Genomic DNA, 25,178 nt, shown 5'->3' with positions numbered 1-25,178 from the left:
GCATTAGATGCCCCCGAAGACAAGTAAGGACCCGTTAGAGAGACCTCAAACTGAAGCCTCAGGCAGCTATAAATCTCCCATGAGAGTCAAAACACCACGGCCCCTCAAGGGACACGCGGGAGATCCAACCTTAAGGTTAAACTGAACCGCCCATGCCCGTTCCAGGCAAGAGACATGGTCCTAAACTAGAGTTCTCGAAAATGGCGATTACAAGATCTAACCGCCTGAGGAACCCATAAGCAGCCTCCTTTGTTAGGAGCACACCCAAAACCGAGCCTTCCACCATCTAAAGTCCCAAGACGTAGAGTACCAGCAACAGCCTCAAACCCAAGAGTCTGAAAAACTCCTGACCGGTCTAAGAAAACGGCAACCATATTGATCAAAAGGTAATCCTTTGTAGACAGCCTTAACCACCTGATCTACACGCAGGTATATATAAATGGTCATTTTCTTGATCCCAGGAAGGCGAAGGTCTGTATCTGACCCCTGACCTCCTATCTGCAAGCCCAAAAGGCTAGAGTTCCATAAGCTCGAAGCACCCGAGAGTCTAAAGACCACGGTATGACAAGGGGCAGTTCTTAGATTAAGAAGACAACAATCTCCAGAGATCCTCACAGGATTAGACTCCCGAAAATCCTGTAACAGGAATAACAATGGGAGCCTCGCAGCTCTAGGCAGAAAAGACGGGTGATCCACTCCCCTGCACTCCAAACACTACAGCAACCAAGACGCTGAAAAAAGAAAGAAGGACATGCCCGCACTTCCAGACACAGATGACCAAACCCAAGACTGGAAGACAAGGAGACTCCACCACCGCCACAAGGAATAAGACTGGCTACAAGAGTCAACATCCAGAAGATACCGAAAGTGAAAACGTAAATCGTCCACCACCCGGAATACTAGCCTTCCCAAGGTCATACACATCTCCATTAAAGGAATATGAAACTACGGTTTCGAGTCCACCAGGACCTCTAGAAACCACGATGAAGTCTTAAAAAGTCGGTCACGTATCCCAAACAAATTGAAAGAAAATGACCAACTTGAATCAGAGCTCACAACTTTCCTTCCAGAAGCATTGGATCTATGCACTTGGTAGTAGGATCTGATCCCGGAGTCCATATCAATAGGCCAAAGTGACATTCAGAATCCGACAGGATAATCAGCACCACAAGAGTGACAGGAACCCAAGGAACAGCAGATAGCGCCCGACCAGTACCAGCCTGGTACAAGAACACTCTAGAACGGTCTAAGGTCCAAGAAAAATTGACCCAAACGTCCGATAATATGAACTAGAAACATAACTTCGTTCTTAACCAAAAGTGTGCAACTTCGGAGGAAGTGCCCAAGCGACCACAAAATCGCAAGTATCAGTTCCAGAGAAAGAACGTTCCCAAAACGTATTATATCAGACGTGAGCTTATTAAAACAAAACAAATATATCCTATCCTGATCAAAATAAAAGTAAGACAGCACCCGCGGGTGAAAGCCCAAGGAGAATGGGTATGCCAACAGGACCAGCCGATCAGAGGACCCATTCACCCAAGCTCAGAACTGGAACCGATACATAAAAGAAAGAAAAACTGAGACATCAAGGAGATTAGCTTCATCCCCAAACTACTAACCCAGCTTGCCATCCGGCATATAAGGCCGAGGATCTCTCTGCCCACAAGGACTGAAATCCTCCAGCACTGCCAAAACATGCCTTAGTACGACAAGACGACGTGCCAGCCTATAACGGAAGGCAAAATTATCCCTCGCTGGATCGATAAGCGACCCCGGCTCCGAGGTCGGGGCCCCTGAAGCCTCATAGGCCAACGCTTCCCCAGAAGGCTGAACTGTACCAGGTGATCCCACGTCCGATGGGCCCTGGTTGACAGAACACGGACAGTAGCTTAAAAATATTTCACTTGGGAGATATAAATAAACCAGCACCATAGATATGGCCATGCGGAACAGTGCCGTAACCTCTGCAGAAAACAAGCCACCTTCCGGAGGAGTAAAGGCCATAGGGACACCTGCTTGCGTAGCAAAGGAAGGTTCTGGGACACGCGCCTCACAGGACATGGAATCCTCGGGGGCGGATGGCTCAACGCACTCCAAGTTCCCTGATTCGGGAGAAGAGAGTACTCTAGAACGGCAATCGGAACATAACTGATGGGCATGGATAACCCTAACCGGCACCCTTTTTACACCCCCAATGGCTGGGGCACTCACCACCTCCTGTGAACCAGACAACTAATGAGCAGACTCTCTCTGTCGCCACACAGTCAGAATACGGAAGTGGAAAACAACGTAACCGCACCCGGTCACGAGGCGCACCGTGCAAGTCACAAAAAGAGTGCGCAAATCTAAAGAGATCGTGCCAACTGATAAGGCCGTTATGTTCCGAAAAGCCATGAGCCCAAGTATTACTACACATTAGCAGATAGAACCAAATAACAAACATGATTAAATTAAAATCCCCCCTGCTCAATAAACCCCCTCTGGAGAAATTAATCTATGATTCCTCTTTGCTGCTGGCATCTCCGGGCCTAACCTTCATCCATGCCCTCACTGAGAGGCTGACAGGATTACTTAAAACTCCAGTCCCATTTTGAAGAGCAGTACCGTCCATAAGAGACTATCTTAAAACTTCTGACTCTTCTCTGCCAACCTCCTGTGACGAAAGGCAAAGAATGACTGGGGGATGAGGGAAGTGGGGGAGGTATTTGAGGCCTTTGGCTGGGGTGTCTCTGCCTCCTCCTGGTGGCCAGGTTCTTAATTCCAAAAAGTAATGAATGCAGCTGTGGGCTCTTCCCGTTTAAGAAAAAAAAGAGAGAAAGCGCGAGAGAGCGTGAGCGAGAGAGAGAAAAAGAAAGAAATAGAAATATAGAGAGAAAGATACCAACCTGGTCCTGTGTGTTTTAAGATGAAGTTTTCATCATCAAACTTCCTTCCATAGATAGACTTCCCCCCTGTGCCATTGTGATTGGTAAAGTCTCCAGCCTGGCACATAAACTGTGGGATTACTCTGTGGAAGCTGCTGCCCTTGTAGCCAAAGCCCTTTTCATGGGTGCAAAGACAGCGGAAGTTCTCTGTGTGTAAATAAGACATGGGTCAGACCTGACTTCTGAGACTATGCACCTTCCCAAGCCTAACGCTAAACGGTAATAAATAAAGGTATGTATACAAGTGTTGTAATGTTATGGGACAATGCATAAAAAGGCTCATATGATATTACAAATCTATGAGTTCACTCCGCTCGAAGTAAGCTTTTTGCATGTTTTGGGTAGCGGAAAATTACAAGTTGAACGTAAAACGTTTTTTGCATGAGACATATCTTGCCGAACGCAAAAAGCCAAATATAGAATATAGCAACGTATTCTTCTATTGACTTCAATGGAGCGTGAGAAGTTGAGCAAAAGAAAACGAACACCCAGATTGCGTTCTCAAGTGCGCTAACCCAACATGAAAATATGAATATTTCACATAGGAGAATATATATATATATATATATATATATATATATATATATATATATATATATATATATATATATATATATATATATATATATATATATATATATATATATATATATATATATATACACATATATATACATATATATATATACACATACACACACACACACACACACACATATACATTGCATTGACTCTGGGGACAGCACAGCTTCCTGTGAGTGCCAGTGGCACCTGGGGGTTAAGCATGTTGCAGGGTCATGGGATGTGTACCCGGTCCGGAATGAGAGTCCAGTTCCCGTCCGTGTTTTGTATATGTCTAGGGTGATTACATATGCCTGTGCACCCTTCCCTTGTTCCCAGTTTGTTTGGATTTGAAAGCTTGCATTGTGTGGCTGTTTTAGGGTCCCAGGTATTGGAAAGGACCTTGACGAGGTACCTGGGCTTGTCCCATTTGACCAGATGCGTTAACGCTTTTAAATCTTAGCAGAGAGCTTGTAAGTGAGTGCTGGGTTTTCTCGGTGTGTTGTATTAATTTGTTTTGTAATTTTCCCTATGGTTCTTGCACCCAGCCCTGTCTGGGGTTAACTGCCTGTGACTCTGGGGACAGCACAGCTTCCTGTGAGTGCCAGTGGCACCCAGGGCTAAGCATGTTGCAGGGTTATGGGATGTGTACCCGGTCCGGTATGAGAGTGCAGTTCCCTTCCGTGTTTTGTATATGTCTAGGGTGGTTACATATTCCTGTGCACCCTTCCCTTGTTTTCAGTTTGTTTGGATTTGAAAGCTTGCATTGTGTGGCTGTTTTAGGGTCCCAGGTATTGGAAAGGACCTTGACGAGGTACCTGGGCTTGTCTCATTTGGCCAGATGCGGTAACTAACCTTTCCATTTTTGCTTTTATATCTTAGCTGAGAGCTTGTAAGCGAGTGTTGAGTTTTATCTGTATGTTGTATATCTACATTGCTATGTGAAGAAAATTGGAATGTAAAATATTTACGGTAGATACACAGTTAAACAAATTATTAAATAAAACATGAATATTGCATAAATATGATTTTTCACACACACACACACATATATATATTTTATAGTCCAGGTGTGTGCACTCTCATCATCAATCCACAACAGCCAGGGTGCTATAGAACTCCGTAATATTATTTTGAAATAAGCACTCACTGGATTTTAGCAAACCGTGACAACAACTGTGTTCTTTGTTGTGACGTTTTGGGATACAAACGAAAGATCTTTGTAACCCTCCCCCTTATTCACAGCCAATCAAAGCTGTCAAAGTGCTTAACAAATCAGTGACATCATCTGTTTATATATACATATCGTTACATACAAAAACATCAAATAATTTGTATTTTATAATGTGAGACTGATGTAAAGTGAATAACTATATATATATATGTGATGTCATCATGGTTGATCAACTCTGATCCACACTGTGCAGCTATCTATAGTTAATGCGAAATGTAAACAGACTTTAGTGGACAACCAATAGAAACAGTTAACACTGACACACCCCTATATCATTCTAAACATATGTTGTAGGTTATTCCTGAATTAGAATAATCGAAAGTTTATTGCTCATAAGTGTATACATTATTGCAACCACAGCCGGTAATAGGTCTGCCACCAACTAAAACCCAAAGAATGGTTTAAGTTCTGTTTGTATTGCTAGAGGTGTTATGTATACATAACTTCTGTGTCCTCCCCTAACTCCGCCTCATATGGGCGTGCTAAATCACTACCATGACAACCCGAATATTACTACCATAACAACCAGGGCTCACATCCACTAATCTTCCATCCCTTTAGGCTTATTAGTTGATACATCTGCTCCTATCTATCACATCCTTATAACACAATACATCTATAGACTGTGTGTCCCTATCAACTAGACCGGTTCTGTCTGATAGAACTTGACCACAGCAGTAGAAACCCGCCCACCTATGGTAACGTCATAGATCACCATGGCAACCCGTAATATAAATAAACAACAATCGATGCCTCACAGTGAGCAACAAGCCTGTCTCAATAGCTTTAGTATCGCTAAACGAATCTTGCAGCTACTCCTGATAACAGGGAACTAACCTTGTGAAATCGTAATATCGTCTCCAAGTGGGCGTGTTCACACTATTCACTGTTTTCTAACATAATAACCAAGTCTGTCCTACTGTTAACTATAAATAACACCCCTGTAATGATTATACAAACACATCCATGCATTCAGCCACTGATGGACCGAAAGGCAGACTGGAGAGAAAGGCAGGAAGCAAGAAGTTTGGATTTTCTGACCAAACGAATGGTTTCCATCTTGAAGGACAGAACCCTGAGGAATTTGTTGACACACTTGAGATCTAGGATGGGACGAAAAGTTCCTTCCTTTTAGGGAACCACAAATATATTTGAATAGAATCCTAGACCTTGTTCCCTTAGAGGAACTGGTTCAATGACACCCAGGGGAGATAGGTCCTTTAAGCAATTAAAGAAGGCCTCCTTCTTTTACTTGGTTTGAGGATAATCTTGACAGGAGAAATCTGCCCCTTGGAGGGCAAGACTTGAATCCTATTCTGTAACCCTGGGATACTATGTCCACAGCCCATGGATCTGGGACATCGCGTATCCATGCCTGTCGAAAAAGAGAAAGCCTGCCCCCCACCTGATCCAAATTCAGAACGGGGGGCAGACCCTTCATGCCGATTTAGAGTCAGCGGAATGCTTCTTGTTTTGTTTTCCCTTACTCCAGGGCTGACTGGATTTCCAAGTGGACCTGGATTGGTCAGGTTTGGAAGAGGAAGATGAGGACTTCTGTTCCTTAAAGTTGCGAAAGGAACGGAAATTAGAAGACTGCCGACCCCTAGGTCTATTCTTTTTGTCCTGAGGAAGGAATGATCCCTTTCCACCCATAATCTCAGAAATGATCTCCAGAAGACCAGGTCCAAAAAGAGTCTTACCCTTATAAAGATAAAGCCAACAGTTTGGCTTTTGAAGAAACATCAGCCGACCAAGATTTTAACCACAGAGCTTGGCGAGCAAGTACAGTGAAGCTAGACATCTTAGCTCCCAGTCTAATTATCTGCATGTTTGCATCACAGATAAAAGTATTGGCCAGTTTAAGGACTTTGATCCCATCTTGGATCTCCTCTACCGTAGTTTCCTCTGAAATAAGATCGGACAAGGCATCGCACCAATGAGATGCTGCACCTGCAACTGTGGCAATACTTGCTGCAGGTTGCCACTGTAATCCTTGATGTATGTACATCTTTTTTAAGTAAGCCTCTAGCTTCTTATCCATTGGTTCCTTAAAAGAGCAACTATCCTCTATAGGAATAGTAGTTCTCTTGGCAAGAGTAGAAATTGCTCCTTCTACTTTAGGAACAGTGCGCCATGAGTCACAAATAGAGTCAACAACATCTTCTTAAAAACAGGGGAAGGGGAAAAAGGAACCCCTGGCTTATCCCATTCCTGAGCAATAATTTCAGATATCTTCCTTGGGAAAGGAAAAACCTCCTCAGAAGATGGGGAATCATAAACTCTATCCAATTTAGAAGACTTTGTGGCGTGGTTCAGAGTCGTCTAAAGTAGCTAGAACCTCTTTCAGTAGTAACCGGAGGTATTCAAGCTTAAATCTAAAATTACCCTCTTCAGTTTCTGAAGATTTTTCTGCTTAAAGGGACACCGAACCCAAATTTTTTCTTTCATGTTTCAGATAGAGCATGTAATTGTAAGCAACTTTCTAATTTACTTCTATTATCAATTTTTCTTCATTCTCTTGCAATCTTTATTTGAAAAGAAGGCATCTCAGCTAAGGAGCCAGCAAATTGTGGGTTCAGAACCATGGACAGCACTTGTTTAAAGGTGCTGTCCAATCAGCAAGGACAACCCAGGTTGCTCACCTAAAATGGGCCGGCATCTAAACTTACATTCTTGCTTTTCAAATAAACATAACAAGAAAATGAAGACAATTTGATAATAGGAGTAAATTAGAAAGTTGCTTAAAATTGCATGCTCTATCTGAATCACAAAATAATTTTTTTGGCTACAGTAGTGTCCCTTTAAGTGTCAGAGTCTGAGATCTCACCTTCAGAAGCTACTGAAGTACTCTCCTAATCAGACATCTGGGAAAGATTGGCAAATGCAGACCTAGAGTCAGAACACTTAGTATCAGGCAGATGTTTAGATTTTCTCTTACGCTTACCTGATTGAGGGAAAGCTGACAAAGCCGCTGTTACTGCAGAAGAAATCTGAGCGGCAAAATCCCCAGGTAAATAAACACCCCAGGTGGATGAGAGGACACAGAAGGCACAGTATGAGAAACAATTAAGGCTTGGGACGTTTGAGGAGAAAGCGGAGGCATGTCACGCACAGCATTATAATGAGACAGTAGGCTCAGAAGGGAGTAATTTGTCCTTAAAATGTTAAAGTCTTTGTTAAACAAGAGGAGCAAAATTGCATAGGCATAACAATTTGGGCTTACAGAAGAACGAAGTGAGGCAGCTGCTCTATAAGGAGTGCAAAAATGAAGGGCTTCCAGAAAAAAAAGTTAAAAGAAAAAATCCTTTATTAAATCATTTAAAAATGCAGGCAGTACAGGGCAAACAAACTCCCTGACTAGTTTCATGCTCTGTTGAGCACTTAATCATAGGGTGAGTTTGTTAGGTGTTCATAGCCCATTTAAAGGCACAGAACACCTGTATACAATTACATGTTTAAAAGCTGCAGAAATTATTAAAAGTACATCAACATTCTACAAACACTATAAGTTGTTGGTGTAAGATGGAACAAGTACATTAACAATTAAATTCCCTGATAAATGAGTGACTAAATAAGTAAATAAATAAATGAATGAGCAAACAAACAAACAAATGAATGGACAAAGTATCGCAAGTGGGATCCAAAAGAGAGACATAGTACAACCTTTGTTGAAAAACATACCATATTATATTAGAGTACAACTAGTGCTCTAATCAAAATTATTATGATTATCATAGGCTTATTACATATATTGAATTTGCTGTGGAACATGTTAGAAAATATATATGTTTATACAACCATAATTGGATAGGTCATACATCCTTCAATACCCCCTATTTTATAGCAAAATAAAAAAATCACATATAGACAATGTTAAATTGATGTGTGTCAATATATATATACCCCATCATTACCCCCAAAGAAAAAGGGGTTTAAACATGTGTTCTAAATTTATATTTATTTATTTATTTACTCATTCATCTATGTTTACTTATACATCAACACACATCAATATGGATCAATATCAATCAGAACCCTAAAGGGGCAAGAGATACATGCTGATGAATATATATCTATGCCAGACATGCAATACAATACAGAATCTATATATAATCTAAACAAATAGCCCATATAGGGGATAGATACATGGAGCCCATTTAGGGGATAGATAAAAATAAGTATAAACATAAACATAACGGTCCATATAGGAGATAGATTAATCAACACAATAATAAAGCATGACAATAAAACAATATATCAAATTAAATTATTCTACAAAATAACTCATATCCCATTCACGGTTTAAACCTAGTGGGGTGATAGTTCTCAACTTGTATATCCAATATAATTCTTGCTTCAGCAAAAGTTTATTCCTATCACCACCCCTAGGTGGAAACATGACACGGTCTATTACCTGGACTCTCATGTCAAAGACATTCGTCATATGCACCAGATTAAAATGTCTAGCTATCGCTGATTCTTTGACATATTCCTTGGTGTCTCTAACATGTTCCCTAACTCTGGATCTCAGTTCCCTACTGGTTTGCCCTGTGTATTGCAGGTTGCAATATTTACATTCTAGGAGATAAACCACAAAGGTGGTTCTACAATTGGCGTAGAATTTGTGTTTAAATTCCTCTCCTGTCTGACTGCTTCTAAATCCATTCCCAACCTGCACAAAACCACAAGTTATACAGGAACCATGGCCACATTTATAGGTTCCTTTCCTCCTAATACAATCACTCCTGTCTGTATTTTTGGAACAGATTGGACTGGGAGACAACTTAGATGACAATGTATGTGCCCTTTTGGGCACAAATTTGCATGAACCAATAATTGGTCTCAAAATATCGTCATTCTCCAATAAGTGTAGATTCTTCCTTAAAATAGAACATACCTGGTAGTATTGTTTCGAGTATTCGGTTGAGAACACTACAGTGTCATGTTTCATAGTATTTTGTTTTCTGGTCCCTCTAATTAATTCCTGTTGGGTTTTTTGTCTCACCTCATGGTAGGCTTGCTCCAAGAGATTTTCATCATAGCCCCTAGTTTTTAAACGTTCCATAAGGGATTGAGCTTGTTTGTCAAAAAGACTATCTGAGTTAGTATTTCTCCGTAGTCTCATAAGTTGACCCCTGGGAATAGACCGTATCAAATGCGGTGGGTGACATGATCCAGCATGCAGGATTGTATTCCCAGCTGTCAACTTACGATACGTGTCACTAACCACCTTGCCAGTTGCAGTGTTGCCATGTAAAGCAAGATCCAAAAAATTTGCATCCGTCTCATACACATCCCCCACAAACCTTAGATTAAACTCATTCTGACAAACATAATCGAGGAAGTCATTGTACAGGGTTCTGATTGATATTGATCCATATTGATGTGTGTTGATGTATAAGTAAACATAGATGAATGAGTAAATAAATAAATAAATATAAATTTAGAACACATGTTTAAACCCCTTTTTCTTTGGGCGTAATGATGGGATATATATATATTGACACACATCAATTTAACATTGTCTATATGTGATTTTTTGATTTTGCTATAAAATAGGGGGTATTGAAGGATGTATGACCTATCCAATTATGGTTGTATAAACATATATATTTTCTAACATGTTCCACAGCAAATTCAATATATGTAATAAGCCTATGATAATAATAATAATTTTGATTAGAGCACTAGTTGTACTCTAATATAATATGGTGTGTTTTTCAACAAAGGTTGTACTATGTCTCTCTTTTGGATCCCACTTGCGATACTTTGTCCATTCATTCATTTGTTTGTTTGCTCATTCATTTATTTATTTACTTATTTAGTCACTCATTTATCAGGGAATTTAATTGTTAATGTACTTGTTCCATCTTACACCAACAACTTATAGTGTTTGTAGAATGTTGATGTACTTTTAACAATTTCTGCAGCTTTTAAACATGTAATTGTATACAGGTGTTCTGTGCCTTTAAATGGGCTATGAACACCTAACAAACTTACCCTATGATTAAGTGCTCAACAGAGCACGAAACTAGTCAGGGAGTTTGTTTGCCCTGTACTGCCTGCATTTTTAAATGATTTAGTAAAGGATTTTTTCTTTTAACTTTTTTTTCTGGAAGCCCTTCATTTTTGCACTCCTTATAGAGCAGTTGCCTCACTTTGTTCTTCTGTGTGCTTGCACGGCTCCACCGGCCGTTTCTGGCAGCTTGCTCCCCTGTAGCCTGTGTATGTTGGTTTGCCCCGCCAACCCCCCGGATCTCACTGACGCTTCCGCGTCTGCAGCGGCCTCAGCTTTGGAATAACAATTTGGGCTTCTAAACAAAGTGAACATTTATCCATAGAGATGGACTGATCCAGTCCATGGCTATGAGGTAATAAGTCCCACAAGTAATTGAAAAATTAAAGAAATGAAAAATAAAATTAAGCAATTTTAAATTCAAATAATTATCAATGAAAATTAAATATAAAATTTTAATATTAACAACCATAGAAGGTAGCTTTAAGAAACAACTTCATATAGCATGAGACTCCTACCGCCAATAGAAATACCCCACTAGTAAGAGGAAAAAACAGACTCCTTGAAGAGATCCTCTCCTCTTAAACGATCTGGGTAGATGATGTAAATAAAGCTGACACGAGAAGAGCTGGAGATTCTCTCCTCCGTAGCAAATGCTTACTCTGGTCTCAACGGCACCACTCCGCTAAACAGGAAGTGCGGGCATCACGTGACCAGACTAAAATAAACTGCACAATATTTCTTCTAAGTGAAAAAAATGTGCGAAGTTAGTTACAAAACGGCTCTTCCGTTTAATACACAAATATGTCCTTAATAGCCCATAGCCTCAATACATAGCCACAGGTTAAATAATAAAGGATATCCTTTACTATTTACCCCTTACATCCCTTAGCCAAGTGTCAAGTCTCATTACTGAATTAAGTGTGCCAAATATTGCCTCATATCAAGTGTGCCAAATATATTGTCCCCATATGAATCCTTAAAAAAGGATAATTATATCCCTGAAAAAAGAGGGTTAACCTCTTAAATGCTGATGTCCTTCTGTACATAGAAGGCAAAAGTACTTACCTTACATCCAACTGCATGATAGATGCTCATCCTTAGGTGTGGCAGGCACTTCACTCCCTGTAGGAAAATAAAGAACAGAGTAACCAACTCTGGCTTTCTACAAAGGGGTAGCAAAGTGTTAAAAGTAAAGCAAAGACATCCTCGCCGCCTTCTAACTGCTAAAAGCCACCACTACTCTTACTCAAGAGAAAATTGACGTGGACACAGCTAGACCCCAATCCTTGCTTGCAGGGAAAAGTACCCATAAAAGCATTAAAATCTTCAGACACCAACTTCGCAAAACCTCCATTGACAGAGGCAAAGAGAATGACTGGGGATTATGGGTAAGGGAAGTTACACTTAACAGCTTTGCTGGGGTGCTCTTTGCCTCCTCCTGTTGGCCAAGAGTTGAATATCTCACTAGTAATTGGAATGACGTTGTGGACTCTCCCTGTCATAGGAAAGAAATACATTTTGTAATAGATTCTTTTTGATATTTTGAAAAACAGTAATAACATTTACTAGAAGCATTTTTGCTAATGGAAGTAGAATGCAAAAAATGCTTCTATTTAAAATTGAAACGCACCTAATGTGCATTTTCAATTTCGACCTTCTATCCCTTTAACAATAGTACTGTGTCCAAAATACAAACTGAAATACACGTGGTCCTCAGAATGAGGTTTTTACCCTGATAATGTTTCTCTTGCTAGAGGCATATCAATGTCAGTGTTTAATATAGAGAGTTAAAGTGATTGTAAAGTTTAATGAATTACTGTCCAGTTTCTAAAAATAATCTTAAAAACAGGGGTACTTTAATTAATTAAACTTTACAATGAGGCTTCTTTTTTAAAATGCCTTTGCTTTATGGAAAACATACCACCGATCCTTCACTCGCATCTCTTATTGTAGTTAGCATATCGATGACTAATCCGGCTTACTCCAATTGTTGCATGTCCCCCTTTGGTGTTCAGCTTGTGGGGCATGCAATGTTTGGGGGAAGCTAGATTCGTCATCGATATGCTAACTACAGTAGGAGATGCGGACGTAGCATTGGTGGTCTGTTTTCCATAAAGCAAAGTCATTTTAAAAAAGAAACATCATTGTAAAGTTTAATGAATTAAAGTGCACATTTTAACAGATTTCACCAAATATAGTGTTAAGTGCGGATTATTTAAAACTATCTGGTAGGCATGAGCATTTGTATCATATTACACACGTAGACCGCATTTTAATTATTTTCATTTTTAAAAGTTGGCCTATGTTTTGCCCACTAAATCAAGATCTGTACAGCGGTATCAACTTCACTGAGCACAGTGGTGGTGGGGAAATGAACATCCTTGTAAACAAACACAACAAATTAGAAATGTATAATACATACACATGACAAAAGGCATGATGGTGCCACAAGTTAAAGTCATGGTACATTTAAATGACTTGGAAAAGCTATACAGAATGGATGTATTAAACTAATTGGACCTTCATTCATGATTTTAATGCAATATATGCTGTAACCAAATTGCATTAGGTTAATCTTTTGCTTACATTACCCTACATTCATTCCGTATAGCTTTAGCAAATTGTTTAAATTATTACGTTATGTTTTAGAAGCATGATATACATTTGTTAGTACAAACTTAACATTGCAAGTGCTAATTTGATACAGCTGGTTGGTTTTACATTACAGACCCTAGATAACTGTGTTTTGTCCTTGCAAAGGGATAAAAGGAACACTAAATAAATGTTATGTCAAATTATGTATTCAAACAAAAATTAGCATAAGAAGAATATGTAGATGGATTTTTTAAATGTTTAAATTTTGAAATAATAAGTAAAAATGTTTAATCAATAAAAAAATAGGTGCCGCCATGTTGTAACTTAGGTTTCCTCCTCTGCTGAGTACAATTAGGGTTAATTATAAATGAGTCACTAGATTGTGCAACCAATGACTGTGAGGAATCTGTTACATCTGGAATCTGCACTTTCACTTTTAACCCCTTAACACTGACATACCCTGGGCATTGCATGTCCTTAAGTGGGTTTTAGCCCTGTAATAGCACAGGTCTCCTGACAAAGGTGAGACACGATATTACTACATGCTTAAAGGGACACTGAACCCAAATTTTTTCTCTTTCATGATTCAGATAGAGCATGCAATTTTAAGCAACTTTATAATTTACTCCTATTATCAATTTTTCTTCATTCTCTTGCTATCTTTATTTGGAAAAGAATACATCTAAGCTTTTTTTATGGTTCAGTACTGTGGACAGCACTTTTTTATTGGTGGATGAATTTATCCACCAATCAGCAAGAACAACCCAGGTTGTTCACCAAAAATGGGCCGGCATCTAAACTTACATTCTTGCATTTCAAATAAAGATACCAAGAGAATGAATAAAATGTTATAATAGGAGTAAATTAGAAAGTTGCTTAAAATTGCAAGCTCTATCTGAATCATGAATGAACAAATTTGGGCTCAGTGTCCCTTCAACTCCTTGAGGCATTTTGAAATAGAGTGGTCTGTGATTCAGACCTGTGATATTTAACCCCTCAGAGTAAATGTAAGCTAACATAGGGTATGTTGGCTGTCATTAAGGGGTTAAAAGGAATTGGATAGCCCTTGATTTTCAAAAGGATGATGGTATTTAGCATTTTTGTTTACAACATATCATTAAAATTGCTTTGTTACAATCTCAAAGTAAAGTCCCACTAAGGACCTTGCAGCTTCCTAGCAGAACATGGATAATCAGACACGCAGAAACAGAAATTGTACACCGCACTAATTGTCAGCTGTTTTTGGTTGGGAGCTGCAAGGCTTTGGGATTTTGTCTACTTTGTTAATTATAGTTATCTAGGGTCAGTAATGCAAACATATCATCCTTTAACAAATTAGATGATGTCATTGTTACAGTAGAATGTCCCTTTAATATTGTTATGGATTATTCAAACACATTTAATCAAGTGTTATGTGTTTCCATAAGATTATGTCAAAACTTACCTACAGTCATTGGTACAATATCTGCCCGTAGCAAAAATCGTATACGACCAGCAGGCTTATTCCCAATCTTGATGTCCATATAGACCTGAGGATTTGCCCTTATTTTTTTGGGGGGTGGTTCTCCCTATAATAAAATATCAACAGAAATGAATTGATTAATTCATGTTTAATTTACTCGCTTAATATTACTGATCTCCTCAAAGTATACAAAACAATGTCTCATTGTAAAAATCTCTACTTAATTATATTCTTTTGTCCCCTCAGATAGAGGTACCTCCTGTGCTGCGGATTTTGGTGCTTCTGTCCCTTCAACATTTTCAGTCTCTTCCAAAGTTTTCCCAGAAAATTTCTTCAGCCAGTCATCATCTGACCAAACTAGAAGCAAGACACAGAAAATCGATTACCCAATGGAATTCAGGAAGATGCAATCCCTATTCCCCATTAAACACCTACCGGCTTTTGAAGAACCTTCTTTTAACCTTAGGGGTTTAGCCAGATTTACTCTGATAGTTCTTCCAAATAATTCTGACTCATTCTAAAAAAAAAAAAAAGCAAGACATTTGCAGCAAAAATCTAAATAGTACCAATTCCTCAAATACCATGGGAACACAGGGCAAGCTATACAAGTACAATGATTTAGATAAGGTTACAATTAACTTCTGAACAACAAATCTCTCCTCAAATCAATTTAATGTATAATAAATAGAATTCGTGTTTTCCACAGAAAATTCTGCCAGCCAGGTGGCAGCAGTGTAGTGCTTTGCAATACTATAACATTTTCAATATTTAGAAGGGTTACCTAAGTTATGTAAAGTACAAAGTAATACATTTTAATGATAATTTGTATAACAGAAATTGAAAAATGTAATATTAGCTCATTTTAGCTTAAAGGGACATTGAACACTAGATTTTTATTTGCATAAAAGTTTTGTAAGATAGTTTTATATAGCCTATCTGAGGTTGTTATGTAAAAATCTATAGTTTTTGCTTATTTTTAAATAACATTGAGGGTTGGTTTGGAGTCTGAAAATCAGCACATTTTAGATGTATACTGATGTCTACAGACTCCAGCTTGCTCCTGTTTGTGTAAACGGTCTTTTCATGTGCAAGAAGGGTGGGTGTGTATGCTGTTCCTGGTTTCCCCGCATAACCATCATCAGAGCGTCTTAGTAAGTTTTTAAAAGGTTTTATACTGGATTTTTAGATCAGTATCTGTGCATTTTATTCTTTATAGTAGTGACTGTTACATGCAATTATATGACAATTGGTGTATACTGTCCCTTTAACTTTGGCTTAAACACAGAGTATTCTGACACTTAGACAAGTTGTGCTCACCATGTTATCAATAGCTGCTGCCGCATCCTGAAGGAAACAAGAACATAATGGTTATATAGTATGCTGTATAACAGATGAGAATGTTATGTGGTTTAAACATTGACAAAATCAGCACACAGTTTAACTCAAACCTTGCGCTATTTAAAGGGACATGAAAGCCAAAATTTTTATTTTGTGATTTAGATAGAGCATACAATCTATTATTTAATTTACTTCCTTCTCTTGTTATCCTTTGCTGAAAGGTTTATCTAGGTAAGCTCAGGAGCAGCAAAGAACCTAGGTTCTAGCTGCAGATATATAACGATTGTTATTGGCTCACCCATGTGTTCAGTTAAAAAACAGTAGTGCATTGCTGATCCTTCAACAAATGATACCAAGAGAATAAAAAATTAGATAATAGAAGTAAATTAGAAAATTGTTTAAAATTGTATTCTCTATCTGAATCATGAAAGAACATGTTTTGGGTTTCATGTCCCTTTAACTAAAATGGCCCTAAATTGCCTCCAAATTTTTAAGTAAAGCTTAAACATATCTTTAATCTAACTTTCTAAATCCTTGCATAAGCTTTAGGACTCATATAATATTTATTAAAAAAAAAATCTTAAATCATTGATTTTTATCCACCCTGGTTTAAAATCAGATTTTGTTTGATTCAAATAGTTTTTTTTAATGAAATGCGTATTGAGGGAAAACATTTTTTTAAAGATAGTTTCTATTTAAGATACATTATAATTAAAAAGTTATTTATCCTAAAATATAAATTAGTTTTTAATTACATAGCAGATGCAGTATATTTATGGCTGTAATGTTTATTTTTTGGTAAATTAATTCCATCAATCCATTAACAATGTCATGCTCTCCCAGAGATTATCAAATATTATTGGTTTTGCAGTTCTCAAAACTGTGAATTTGTGTCTGCAGAAATAACATGCACCTTCTTCACAGTAAATATGTTATAAAATAAACATACAGAGTTGAGAAATAGACCCTAAAGAGACATAATCATGAAAGAAACCTTTTGGGTTTCAGATAGGACATGTCATTTTCATATTTACTTCTATTATTAAATTTGCTTTTTGTATCCTTTGTTGTAGGTGAGCAATGCTCTATTGGGCCTAGCTGAACACATTAGGTGAGACAGTGACAAGCAGCTAGCTCGCAGGTTCACAATAGTGAATTGCTTCCGAGCTTACCAATGTATGCTTTTCAACAATGGCTACTAAGAGAAAGAAGCAAATTAGATAAGAAATAAATTGGAAAATTGTTAAAAATTGCATGTTCTTTATGAATCATGAAAGTTTAATTTTGACTTTACTGTCCTTTTAATGCCATTGTATGGCTCCCTTGCAAATCTCTGTACACAAAATCAACCCATACTAAGTTTTAAGAAGCTCACTGAATAGAAGATTGTTTGGAGTGGAACAGATCTGCACAAGGACCTAATTGTGAGGAGGGAGAGACAAGCATTGAAAATTAAACAATGCTATTGTTTCACTTAAATAAAACTATTTAAATTGTTATTAAGGTAATACTTCCAGGAAAGTACAGCTGAAAAGTTGATCAAATATGAATGATTAACCTATTAAACTGGAGATAGTTCACCTCTCAATAATTTAAATTATCTAACTATGCATATCTAATTATTTATACACAAATCAGTAATGATCCGATATAACGAAAAAAAAATCTGAAAAGTTATTCTAAAAATGAAAACCATGATTTAAAATCGGTCTTACTGAGACTAGTGATTTAAATTGTGGTTTAAATCAAATCCAACTACTTACACTAGCTGCAGAGTATTAAAAAGGGATAGGAAAGTCAAAATTAAACTTGCATGATTCAGATAGAGCAGGTCATTTTAAGACACTTTTAAATTCACTTCTATTTTCAAAATGTGCTTCGTTCTCTTAGTAACCCTTGTTAAAAAATGAATACGCACATATGATACACTTGTGGAAGCTGCTGCTGATTGGTACCTGCACACATTTGTCTCTTGTGATTGGCTAAATAGATATTTTTAGCTTCCTGTTAGTAGTGCAATGCTGTCCCTTCAGCAATGGATAACAAGAGAATGAAGAAAATTTGATAATAGAATTAAATTGGAAAGTTGTTTCAAATTGTATGTTCTATCTGAATCATAAAAGAAAATTTTGGGGTTTACTATCCCTTTAAGTGTATGGGAAATTGTTCCTTCAGGTTTAATTTTAGCAATTGAAAGAACTGGTTTTGCTCAACCACCATCCATAATAAAAATGTCAGTACTTAAAGGGACATTAAACACTAAATAAATGCTAGATAGAATGATGCATTCAAAGAAAAGATTGGTCCATAACTAACATGTAGATGTATTTTTTAAAGTTTCATTAGTTGTTTAAAAAGTGACAAAATAAGTGTAAAGTTTTAATGTCTATAAAACACTGGGAGCTGCCATGTTGTAACTTGTGTTACCTTCTCTGCTGTGGCCAATTAGGGACCGTTATAAATAGGTCACTAGAGTGTGCAGCCAATGGTTGTGCTGGATTTAACAGTGTTCTGCACTTCCATTTCTAACAGGAACTGAAAAGCTCACAATTTCAGAATGGAATTACAGGCAAAGAGGACAAAATAAATAATACAAGTATATTGCAGAGTTGTGTTATTATATACAATGTATCATTTTATATTACCATCTCAAAGTGTTTAATGTCCCTTTAAAGGAACACGAAACGGAATAATGAAATATTTTTTTGGGATAGAGCATGCGCATTTTTAACAGATTTCCAATTTCCTTCTATTATCAATTTTGCTTCATTCTCTTGGAATCCTTCATTGAAGAAGCAGCACTATTTTCTGTCATGTAATGCTCCAGACATGAGCACGTTACCTATCTAGATATATCTTCAATAAAGAACAACAAGAGAACTAAGAAAATTTGATAAATTGCAAAGTTGTTTAAAATGGTATGTTCTATCCAAATCTTGAAAGGAAATTTTGGGGTTTCCTGTCCCTTTAAACTTTCATGATACAGGCAGAGCACGTCACTTTCAAGCACGTTTAAATTCACTTCTATTCACTCTTAGTATCTTATCTTGAAAAGCATATTTACATACCCTGAGAGCAATATACTAATGGGAGCTAGCTGCTGATTGGTGGCTAGACATTTTTCACATAGAAACAGACAGATAAGAGCCATAGGCCCAGCAAGTCTGCCCGACCTTACCTAACAGTATAAACTTATCTAGTTCGTAGGATAGCCTTATGCTTGTCCCATGCATTTTTAAAGTCCCCCACAGTGTTTGTTGCATCTCTTGTCATTGGCTCACCATGTGTTCAGCTATATGGCTAGCAGTGCATTGCTGGTGCTGGAGTCGGGGTTAAACATGATATTTTATGCAAGCAATAGTGTAAATGGAACAGAATACCAAATACATGCTATAATTCTGCTACATAACATAGCAAACACATTAGCTGCATCTCTAGCAGTAACTGAAATTAATTTGTTATTCTGGTAAGAATTAATTATTCGGGTTTTGGGTAGTGTGCAGCCATTTTTGTAGTGCTGAGTGAAAGGTATTATTCACAGTGATTACAATCTGCGTATAAAACAAAAAATTTAATTATTATTAAGATTATGGATAAAATAATTATGTAAAAGTGTAAAGATATGGATATACAAGTAAAATTTTACCTCAGGAAGCTCAAATTCTACAAAAGCAAATCCTCTGTGTTTTTCTGTAAGGAAGCACATTATCAGTCAGGTACACAATTATTTTACACACATATATATGTTAGGGTTGCACCGATACCATTTTTTTTTTAAAGACTGAGTACAAGTAACAATTTTTTTTTCTCAAATACTCGCCGATACCAATTACCAATGCTTTTTTGTTTTATGTCATGTGACAGTTTACCAAGCACAATGCAGACTAATGATTTAAAATACCTTCTATATAATTATGAAGAACTGCAATTCAAAAGACATTATGAAATAAAACAGTTTAATTTGATTGTTGTCACAAAGTTCACAGAACATGTTTATAAATAAAAATATTACAATAAAATACAGGTAGCCCTCAGTTTACGCCGGGGTTAGGTTCCAGAAGGAATGGTTGTAAATCGAAACCGTTGTAAATTGAAACCCAGTTTATAATGTAAGTCTATGGGAAGTGAGGGAGATAGGTTCCAGGCCCCTCTCCAAATTGTCATAAGTAACATCTAATACATTATTTTTAAATCTTTGAAATGAAGACTTTAAATGATAAACAACATTATAAACCTAATAAAATAATCACACAACACAGAATATATAATTAAACTAAGTTAAATGAACAAAAACATTTGCTAAACAGCATTATAAGCCTAATAAAATAATCACACAACACATACTTCACTTGCATTTTTCTGCAAACAGTTCTTTCTATGCATTCCAATCTGGACTGATTTATAGACAGGAAGATCTTGTTCCTTTGAAATCTGCTCGATAGCTCAGAACTGGTTAAACTGATTTAATTTCAGCTTGCTTGGCTTTGCTGCAACACAAGCGGACAGCTCCACCTACTGGCTATTTTAAAAAATGCACTGCTTCTCAATGTTTTTCAATAGCAGTCACATGACTGGAAAAAAAGGTTGTTATTCTGAAACGGTGTAAATTGAACCGTTGTAAAGCGAGGGCCACCTGTATATTAATAACAATAAATAATGAATGTAAAATTACAACCAACCAAAAGTGCAATACAGTATAAAAATAAAACCGTGCACTGTTTAATCATGGGGAACAACACTATAGACTAGATTGCATTTGACTGGTAAGTTTTACCAATGCTCTCATTATATCTCCAACTCCATTAAAGTCTATGGAGTATGAAATGCGAACAGAGCATTGGTAAAGCTTACCAATCAAATATAATCTAAATCTAGTCTTATAATTGTAAAATGAGTGTTCATAGGTATTAACTTAATTTTTCCTATGAAAACTCTTCCTGCAATTATATAAACTAAGGATGTACAGAGTACAGTATAGCAGTTGTAACAGGCAATCTAGCAATTATTAATTTTTCAAAAGTTAGCAGCAAGTTCTTTCTAAGGAACAGAAACAGCTCTGCATATTCAGCTATAAGTCTGTTTCAGCTATCAGTAAGGCTCTAAGCTGAACAGTTTTTCACTTTCCACACTACTGCATGGGATAGAAAGATAGTTTTGGGCCATTTAAAACAGAGTTGGAAATCTCAGTTTATTAAAGGGATAGGAAAGTCAAAATTAAACGTGCATGATTCAGATAGAGCAGGTCATTTTAAGATACTTTTAAATTCACTTCTATTTTCAAAATGTGCTTTGTTCTCTTAGTATCCCTTGTTAAAAAATGAAGACGCACATATGATACGCTTGTGGGAGCTGCTGCTGATTGGTACCTGCACACATTTGTCTCTTGTGATTGGCTAACTAGATGCGTTTAGCTAGCTGCCAGTAGTGCAATGCTGTCCCTTCAGCAATGGATAACAAGAGAATGAAGCAAATTTGATAATAGAAGTAAAATGCAAATTTGTTTAAAATTGTTATGTTCTATCTGAATCATAAAAGAAAATGCAGTGGTTTACTATCCCTTTAACTGCCCAGTACTTCAGGGGTTTGTCTGAACGAGGTACAGTGATCTCTCCTATAATAATACAAATAACAGCAATTTGTATAGCAGAACAGAAGTGAACAATTTTTAGTTTAGTCTCCACTCCAGCTTAAAATGAAATGGGAACATGCAGTTTGAAAAAATGCCATGTGGGTAGGAAGTGGAGGTATTGGTTTAAGTATCGGAGCATTTTCCTGAGTACAAGTACTCATGCAAATACTTAGGGTTGCACCGATACTAGTATCGGTACCGATACCAATAAATTATATATATTCACACATATATACATACACAGTTGTATGCAAAAGTTTAGGCACCCCTGACAATTTCCATGATTTTCATTTATAAATAATTAGGTGTTTGGATCAGCAATTTCATTTTGATCTATCAAATAAATGAAGGACACGGTAATATTTCAGCAGTGAAATGAGGTTTATTGGATTAACAGAATATGTGCAATATGCATCCAAACGAAATTAGACAGGTGCATAAATATTTGGGCACCCTTGTCATTTTGTTGATTTGAATACCTGTAACTTACCTAGCACTGATTAATTGGAACACACAATTGGTTTGATGAGCCCATTAAACCTTGAACTTCCTAGACAGGTGCATCCAATCATGAGAAAATGTATTATAGATGGTCAATTGCAGATTGTTGTTCTCTTTGACTCTCTTCTGAAGAGTGGCAACATGGGGGCCTCAAAACAACTCTCAAACTACCTAAAAACAAAGATTGTTCAACATTATGGTTTAGGGGAAGGCTACAAAAAGCTAGTGCAGAGATTTAAGCTGTCAGTGTCCACTGTGAGGAACATAGGGAGGAAATGGAAGACCACAGGCACAGTTCTTGTTAAAGGGACATAATACTCATATGCTAAATCACTTGAAACTGATGCAGTATAACTGTAAAAAGCTGACAGGAAAATAATCACCTGAGCATCTCTATGTAAAAAAGTAAGTTCTGTGTTAAAAGTTATACTCAGCTGCAGCCCAGCTGCAGGTAAAAAAAAAAAAAAGGAAAAAAAGGAAGAAATGAACAGCAGTCAATCAGCATCAGCAGTGCTGAGGTCATGAACTCTTTTACTGTGATCGCATGAGATTTGACTTAACTCTCATGAGATTTCATAGTAAACTTCCTTACACTGAATAGGGAAATAAGATGAGTGTGCACGAAAGCTCGCTCCTTCCGCTGTCCCAGGCCAGACATACTGATTTGTTGCTTATAAGTCCTTTACAATGGGATGTGGCTACTGAGAAACTTTTGAGGTAAAATATCTTTCTTTTTTACATAGAGATGTTCAGGTGATATTTTCTAGTGAGCTTTTTACAGCTATGCTGCATCACTTTCAAGTGTTTAAACATTTGGGTATTATGGCCCTTTAAGGTCAGAAGTGGCAGGCCAAGTAAAATATCGGAGAGGCAAAGGATGGTGAGAACAGTCAAAAACAGCCCACAGACCACCTCCAAAGACCTACAACATCATCTTGCTGCAGATGGTGTCACTGTGCATCGTTCAACAATTCAGTGCACTTTGCAGAAGGAGAAGCTGTATGGGAGAGTGATGCGGAAGAAGCATTTTCTGCACACACGCCACAAACCGAGTTGCTTGAGGTATGCAAACGCACATTTGGACAAGCCAGCTTCATTTTGGAAGAAGGTGCTGTGGACTGATGAAACAAAGATTGAGTTATTTGGTCATAACAAGGGGCATTATGCATGGCGGCAAAAGAACACAGCATTCCAAGACACACTTGCTACCCACAGTAAAAGTTGGTGGATGTTCCATCATTATGCTTGGCTGTGTGGCCAGTGCCAGTACTGGAAATCTTGTTAAAGTTGAGGGTCGCATGGATTCCACTCGATATCAGCAGATACTTGAGAATAATGTTGAGGAATCAGTCATACAGTTGAAGTTACGCCAGGGCTGGCTATTTCAACAAGACGACCCAAAAACACTGCTCAAAATCTACTCTGGCATTTATGCAGAGGAACAAGTACAATGTTCTGGAATGGCTATCCCAGTCCCCAGACCTGAATATCATTGAAAATCTGTGGGGTGATTTGAAGCGGGTTGTCCATGCTCGGCAACCATAAAAACTAACTGAACTGGAGATGTTTTGCAAGGAGGATGGTCCAAAATACCTTCATCCAGACACTCATTACAGGCTATAGGAAGCGTCTAGAGGCTGTTATTTCTGCTAAAGAAGGCTCTACTAAATATTGATGTAATATTTCTCTTGAGGTGCCCAAATTTATGCACCTGTCTAATTTCGTTTTGATGCATATTGCACATTTTCTGTTAATCCAATAAACCTCATCTCACTACTGAAATATTACTGTGTCCTTCAGTTATTTGATAGATCCAAACACCCAATTATTTATAATCAAAAATCATGGAAATTGTCAGGGGTGCCTAAACTTGTCCATATATATATATATATATATATATATATATATATATATATATATATATATATATATACATACATACACACAATTTGTGCAACAAATTTATATAAATAAATGTATATTAAATTATGTAATTGATTTGCGCTTTGTATAGCTTAAAAGGGACACCCTTTAAGATTATAGGCATAATGTAAAATAATGAACACATTCATATATATATATATATTACAGTGTTCTCCACGTAAAATTTTGCCAGCTTTGTAGTATTATAAAGTAGCTGGGTGGGGGCATATTAATGCTTTTGCAATATTATAACATTTTTGATAATTCATATTACAAGCGTTACCACACTAAACCCAAATTTTTTCTTTCATGATTCATACAGAGCATACGATTTTAAGCAACTTTCTAATTTACTACTATTATCAATTTGTCTTTGTTCTCTTGCTATCTTTATTTTAAAAGCAAGAATGTAAATCTTAGCAGCCAGCCCATTTTAGTTTCAATACCATGGATAGCGCTTGCTTATTGGTGGCATACATTTACCCACCAATAAGCAAGCATAACCCAGGTTCTCAACCAAAAATGGTCTGGCTCCTATGCATCACATTCCTGCTTTTTAAATAAAAATAGAAAGAGAACAAAGAAAAATTGATAATAGGAGTAAATTAGAAAGTTGCTTAAAATCGTATGCTCTGTATGAATCATGAAAGAAAAAAATTTGGGTTTAGTGTGGTAACACTTGTAATATGAATTATCAAAAATGTTATAATATTGCAAAAGCATTAATATGCCCCCACCCAGCTACTTTATAATACTACAAAGCTGGCAAAATTTTACGTGGAGAACACTGTAATATATATATATGAATGTGTTCATTATTTTACATTATGCCTATAATCTTAAAGGGATACTGAACCCAAATGTTTTCTTTCATGATTCAGATAGAGCATGCAATTTAAAGCAACTTTCTAATTTACTCCTATTATCAATTTATCTTTGTTCTCTTGGTATATTATTTATTAGAAAAAGCAGGAATGTAAGCTTACGAG

At 37.1% G+C, this 25,178-nt stretch overlaps 1 protein-coding gene across 1 annotated transcript in view; it reads right to left on the bottom strand.

The window, feature by feature from the left end:
* Nucleotides 1–25,178, bottom strand: part of PPIE (peptidylprolyl isomerase E) — a 42,530-nt gene that overhangs the window by 12,438 nt on the left and 4,914 nt on the right. The window contains exons 3-8 of the mRNA XM_053707317.1: nt 19,783–19,826; nt 16,116–16,142; nt 15,234–15,315; nt 15,055–15,155; nt 14,781–14,904; nt 2,889–3,074 (exon numbers count right to left, since the gene is read on the bottom strand). Coding sequence (XP_053563292.1) covers nt 2,889–3,074; nt 14,781–14,904; nt 15,055–15,155; nt 15,234–15,315; nt 16,116–16,142; nt 19,783–19,826 — 564 coding nt within the window. The remainder of the gene's footprint in view (nt 1–2,888; nt 3,075–14,780; nt 14,905–15,054; nt 15,156–15,233; nt 15,316–16,115; nt 16,143–19,782; nt 19,827–25,178) is intronic.

This window comes from Bombina bombina, chromosome 3 (genome assembly GCF_027579735.1).
Source record: "Bombina bombina isolate aBomBom1 chromosome 3, aBomBom1.pri, whole genome shotgun sequence".
Taxonomy (NCBI): domain Eukaryota; kingdom Metazoa; phylum Chordata; class Amphibia; order Anura; family Bombinatoridae; genus Bombina; species Bombina bombina.
Note: the sequence above shows the minus strand (reverse complement) of the source record. Positions and strands in the feature narration are given on the sequence as shown.